This window comes from Sinocyclocheilus rhinocerous, unplaced genomic scaffold (genome assembly GCF_001515625.1).
Source record: "Sinocyclocheilus rhinocerous isolate Xijiao unplaced genomic scaffold, SAMN03320098_v1.1 scaffold889, whole genome shotgun sequence".
NCBI lineage: Eukaryota > Metazoa > Chordata > Actinopteri > Cypriniformes > Cyprinidae > Sinocyclocheilus > Sinocyclocheilus rhinocerous.
The window spans coordinates 82,319-88,855 of NW_015638024.1; the positions used below are offsets into that span (position 1 = coordinate 82,319).

The following is a 6,537-nucleotide window of genomic DNA, read 5'->3' on the forward strand; positions in this document are numbered from 1 at the left end:
CCTCAGTAGCACCACAGACCTCAGGGGGCTGCGTGCAAACCCTCGATAAGGAGCCCTCCCTCATGCCTCATTAGAGGATCAGGCATGAAATGGCTCCTCTTTCCCTGTGGACTTTTAAAAAGGTGTTTGGGAGGGGGTGTATTGTTTTCTGAGACAGTGGAGCACGGCACCGCTGTGAATCACTTTGAAATCAAAGAAACTGGATCCTGAGTCATTGAAACCTTCATGATGTGTGGCCCTTGAACCCACTGTTCGGATGGTGATTTTGAAGGCACAATAATTCTGTGCATTGCAGGAATAGATAAAGGAAGGAAGGTGTTCATTTGCATTGGTTTTTGCTTTTGTGTTTGTACAACTGAATATCCTTTTATAACAAATAAAATGGTAAGCAGAAATGCAGATTATAAGCATATTCAAAGTGAAGATTATGAGTAAATCTACCAGTGAAAATGCTTTTTTGCATTTTGTAATTTTTTTTTTTCTTTTTGTCTGTGTGTGTAAAACCTGACGATGTTCTCCAGTTTGATTTAAGAACAATCCATAGAGCATCTTGTACTTCAGCGGAAACAAGTGTGCAAAGTAGTTTACATGTTCAATGTCACAATTTAAATTTGCTTAATACTAAGCTAAAATATGTATTTAGATATGGTGTAATGGTTGCAACAGTATTAGATCTTCTGGAAGGCTCTTCTGCTTGAAAACCACTGACACTGAATGCTGGATCCCCTTAAAACAAGTATCCCAGTGTTAGGAGACTATTTAGAATAAGCCCTGTGAAGGATTAGGGCATTTTGCAGTACATTCTAAAGTTGTAAGAAGCCAATAAGGCCATAATGCATGTTCTCTTTCAGGTGTTAATTAGCACCCATGCTGCTGTGTTTGAAAACATTTTTAGTCTAGCAAGAACTTTTTATATTTATTATTTTTATGGAAGATGACACAGAACAGTACTGTGTACAGTGTCTGTAGTCTGCCACTGACACTATGGAAGCCTGTTTCATCTCCGTTATATATCTCAGATTTTGAATTTGTCATAATTGTGACTTTATAACTCAAAGTTGTGACTTTGATTTGCCAGTTTATATATCAAAATGTGTCATTATATCTCTTAATTTGACTTTGTAGTTTATCATTTTTTGTGTGAAATAAAATTGATGTGAAATTTTGGACCGACTGATGTAAAAGTGTATATTTTGAATAATGTTTCAACTAAAACAACATTGGATGTAAAAAAAAACAACACTGAGAGATTTTGCAAAATATCTTCTTTTGTGTTCCACAGAAGTAAGTCATACAGGTTTTAAACAACTTATGGGTGTGTAAATAATGACAGAATGTTCATATTCTGGTGAACTATCTATATCTTATGCTTCTGTTTTAGTGACAAAAGTAAGCTGGCCTTGACCAGAAATGGACCTCCAGCTTAATCATAGGATGATGTATCTGAAGCTCAGCTGGAGATCTTTTGATAGAAGGTGACCAGAATATTATCTGCTTCTTATCTTTTTTTGCCACAGGCTAAAATCCACGGTTTCCCAGGAGCAGAGCAATCCAAATACTCTGGTTTTGTCTTTAATGGAGCCCTGTGGTGTTTTGCAGCAACCAAAGAAAAAAGAAATGTGAAGATATGAATTCCCTCTTCCATCTCAGTAGTTGCTTTTGAGAGTCCTTGCATATGTACTGCACTGAGAATAAAAGAGGGGAAAATAAAAGCTACATACATTTGCGATGGACATGTTGTCGTTATAGTTCAATATTCAGATTGTGAGCTAATGGAGAAGAGAAAGCAAATGAGAGGAAAAAGGAGATGGAGTTTTGTAACTGCTTGTTTTTGTCATGCCTTATTGAGTTCTGTACCAGAATGTTTTCCAATCTATTCTGCTTGTTTATTCTCATTGGTCTCTGGCTTTCCAGTCCACCTTCTTACCCATTATAAAGCTATGTGACTGAAATGAATTAGCATCATCATGAAGGGCATGTTAATGTCATGTCTCTGCTTAACATTCTACTTCCCAGTTAAAAATGTAGGTTAAAACATTTCAAATGCAACTTAGATTACACCTTTCTGTTACACAGCATTACTATAGTTTCTTCTTGCTGTGCACAGAATTTGATACGGTTTTACTGTGAATTTTATGTTGTATGCATGCAACATCCCATTGGAATGAGTATTTGCTGGATTCATGAATAAATGTATCTCAAATGCATTATGGGTCTTCAGAATTCAAAAGAAAATGTGCCGGTTGTGCACAAGTACAATTTAGCAAAATTATAACTTGCGTAAAATGCATAAAGATGTGTTTTAGACACTTCCGATGATCAAAATAATGACCGTTTTATATGTAAACATGCAATTTGAGTGACTCGTGTTCAGTTTTTAAGAATCTTGAAATGCTGTATTATTTGGCATCTTATCAGGTTTTGCATTATCACAATTATGTCTTTGTCTAAATCAACAAGTAAAGTGGGACACTCGAGTTTATTCTCAAAAATGGAAATTCTGTCATTTACCCACCCTCATGTTGTTCCAAACCAGTATGATTTTGTGTGAGGAACACAAAAAAGGAGTTTTTTTTTTAAATGCCTTTTCCATAAAATGAAATGCTGTGGGATTCAGTGTAGTTTGGTTTGTATGGGCAAACACATTTGTGTTCCTCTGAAGAAAGAAATTCCTACAGGTTTGGAACAACATGAGGGTTAAGTAGATCTTCAGCTATTTGAAATGGTTTTATGTGAGAAATTTGGTGTCATATCTTAAAAACAACTCCATTTCAAACTATCAGAAAATGTCCCACTTGACCTGTATTGATATGAAGCTAACTAACTATCTCTCTAATGTAATCCTATTGTCCTCTGTTCTGTCTTAGAGGTTTGAGGTCCATCAAGACCCGATGGTGAGCGTGGCCCACATGGTGCGAGCTGGCGGGGGTGCATGGATGGCCTTTTCAGAAGGTTCCTCTATACGCTTGTTCCATACGGAAACACTGGAGCACCTGCAGGAGATCAACATATCTACACCCTCGTCATTTTACAACCCCAGTGAGTATCTCTCCTTTGACCCTGTGAAAGGAGCCATTTGAGTACCAAAATTCTTTATGCTTTCACACGTGCTTGATCAGCGCTTGTTTCCGTCATTTCTTTTAACTGCACTTCTCGTGATAAAAAGGTAATGATTGAGAAGTTCTTGTTGGAATGGTTTCTGTAGGCTGGCTCTCCAGGGAACGACCGTGAATAAGTAGCTAACTTAAGACCCCGCAGAGCAGTAATGGAGCTGCGGGGTTACAGGCAGGAAAAGGCACAATGGCACACAGACAAAGCTTTCCGTTCGAAATGTTGCCATGGCAACACTCTTGTCATGACTTCAGCAGCCATGGCATGTTGGTAATGTGCCAACGCTTGGCCATTGTGCCTTTTCTTAGTGCAGCTGGTCTTTAATCCATCTGTTTTCTCTTTTTTTTTTTTTTTTACCTCTCTACACTCACCTTTAGCCATCTTTATTTCCCATGGGTCCTCTTAAATATCAGATTTGTCAAATTCTTTGTGCTATATCACTCCTTTTAGATGAAATAAATATAAGCCAAAGCCATGGTTTTCGCTACCTTTTTGCAGAAGGGAGCGTGTGTAAACATTCATTATATAAGCAAGGACATTGAAAATAATAGTTTAACGGGGTCATGAACTGCCTTTGTTTTTTATTTTGGACTGTTCTCTGAGGTCCACTTATAATATTATCAAGATTTTTACATCAAAATGCGTCATAATTTAGAAGTAATATGCTATTTTCTGTCCTGTTTTGACCCTCTCATCGGAACGGTCTGTTTGAATAAGTGTGGCGGATTGTAGACTCGGAAGTAAACGCACACTGCTATTATTGGCTAACAGTTGTGTACGTTTGACAGCCTACATCCTTCACAGATGGACGCTGCTGTGATTTAGGTTGAAAGCGCATAAATACTCAAACAAATCAAACGATCTGTAATAACAAAGTAATAGTGACCACATAATAAAAACAGTTACTCACACTTGTGTGGTGCGATCTTTCTGAAAGATTCTGCCTTGTTTGTAAATGAATCCATGGTAAAATGCAGTGAACAAAGGACCAAGTTCTTACTGATGCGGTCTGAACTTCATTAAGAATAAGGACCATCCACTGATCGCTCTTTCCTAATGTTGGGAGCAGAAGGAAGGCGATGTAAAGACCGTGTTTTTCCACAGCGGTTTGGTTGTCTTCGGAGCCATCTTTATTGTTTGATTTCTGTGCAGACCTGCGTTTGCCTCTCGTTATTTAGACTACATGCTTGAATCAGTGGGCGGGGCTAAGCAGGCAGTGATGTAGAGCAGGCGTTGATCTTCTTCTGCGGAGGCGGTGTTTAGCCACACTATTACGTCATAAAGTGACACATTCCACAAGCTGTCATTTTGGCAGACTGGCTTCAATATAAGCTGTTTTTAGACTAACAAGAAAGTTTTGAGTTTAGAAACTTACAGGATGTTTTTATGGTACAATGACCTCTTACATGTCAAGGGATTTTTTGATTTCTCAGTCCATGACCCCTTTAAGTATCCACACAGCAAATTGTCGCTTCAGTGCAATTCAGCGCCACACATCAGACCATATAAAGAGAAAATCTTGGCGGCATCGCTCCAGTAGCTCGCAGAATCACTCTTTTCAGACTGTCTAATAATGTTTGATTTCACTTGAATGCGATTGTCCACTTTTAGCTAAAAAAACCCCTATGATTCTCCAGTCACAGACAATTGCGATCAAGTGGAATAGAAAGCAGAAGGAGAAAAATAAACCCAAAGTGGTGTAACAAACTTCAGGAACTGGCCAGAGCAAGTTAATGTCAACTGGCCTGTTGCTACAGCTGGGTCTCATTAAAAACAAAGAGAAGAAAGATATACCTTAGTTATTTTTTTTTTGTCAAACAGCGAGAACATCAAACCTTTGGATCAAAGTTACAGCTGTATTTCACAAGACATGTGAAGGAGAAAAGGAGAGCATTGTGGCAAAGATGTCTGCGAAGGTCCTGCGACCCCGAGGCTGTTGTCGAACTTTCACAGCTAGCTGTGTTTAAATATGTAGTTCATGTTGGGTGAGGTAACACTGCGATTTCATGTTATGTCAGGGGGTTTACAGTCAACGGAGCACAAAAGTGAAAATAAGCTTTGGCAGATGCCTTCTTCCCCATCTTCCAAAGCCTATATGCTAATCTGTACACATCACGCATAGGAGGACTGATATAGTTATTACAGATCAATGGTCTGCTAATCCCACAGGTTTGCATCCAAGTGATGGGTGATGAATTAATTATTGTCTTACAGTGAACCGATTATTCTGCAGTTTCTCCTCAACTAGAACCTTCAGACAAGATAAGCAAGCCAGACATCAGATCCATAGGGGAAGTTGATATTACATCAAAGATAAACTTTGAAATATATTATTATATTATATTATATTAAACTCCTGCCCTTAATGTCGTATAGTAGTTAGCTGAAATTAAATAATTTTGTATAATAGTAATCAGTTTGAATGATCAAATCAGATGTCACCATCTAAAATTATTTTAAACTGCATTTCTTATATTATTAAGCATACAGCTTTTATTACCTCTTATTAATTGAAGGACTACATGAAAATATTTGAATCATTTTAAGAGTGAAGGAGAAAACTGAAAAGAAATCAAATGCATTGAAAAAAACTGTTATTACCAGTTACAGGACCAAAGACACACACACTGTCCTATATTTATATGGTAACACTTTGAACACTTTTGACAAAGTTTCAACTTTTTAACATTATTTAATGCATTCAATTAATTAATGTTAATTTAAAAATATATTATTGTTTGTTTATAATACACCACTAGTATTAATTTATACAACTTTGTGTTAAAATGTGTGAACATATGTAGAAAAATTATGTGAATTTATTCTTTATTGGTATTTCATGTTAGCTCTTGAACTAACAGATTGAACCTTATATACTAATACTTAATACTTTTTAACCTAAAATCTTGATAGTTATAATGGAGAAAGAATCCAAGTACACATTGTGTGTCAACTACAAGGAGATCTAATAAAATATGCAAGATGCATTTTTTTTCCCCAAACCTCAGCATCTTATGTTTTCAGCATTCATGAATTCATATGCATTACTGCAGAACTGCAGATTTATTTGACAATCTATTATTAAGGTGATCCCTCTTGCACAGAAAAAGAATGTATAATAGGTGAATGCTCTGCAGAACTGGACAGCTGACATTTCTAAGAAGGAATTCTGCCTAATGCAGTGCATTCGCTAATGTTTTTTTCATGACCTTCACTGATTTCGTGGTGACTAACTACCAAACTGAAAATGCTTCATTTGCAAAAGTCTCCCCAAGTACTGTAGCAACCTAAAGACAGCATGCCGTGAAAACAAATCAATTAGCCACTTACCTATCACTCATGCAAAGCAAGCTTTATAATACGAGCATGCGGCCACCATCCATACTTGCTGAACTCTCTGCTGTGCTGTTGTTCTTTGATTTCATT

At 37.1% G+C, this 6,537-nt stretch overlaps 1 protein-coding gene across 1 annotated transcript in view; it reads left to right on the forward strand.

Moving 5' to 3' along the window:
* Positions 1 to 6,537, forward strand: part of LOC107749501 (rho guanine nucleotide exchange factor 10-like protein) — a gene marked incomplete at its 5' end in the record, with an annotated part of 91,584 nt that overhangs the window by 79,732 nt on the left and 5,315 nt on the right. The window contains one exon of the mRNA XM_016564681.1: positions 2,868 to 3,039. Within this exon, the coding sequence (XP_016420167.1) occupies positions 2,868 to 3,039 (172 nt within the window). The remainder of the gene's footprint in view (positions 1 to 2,867; positions 3,040 to 6,537) is intronic.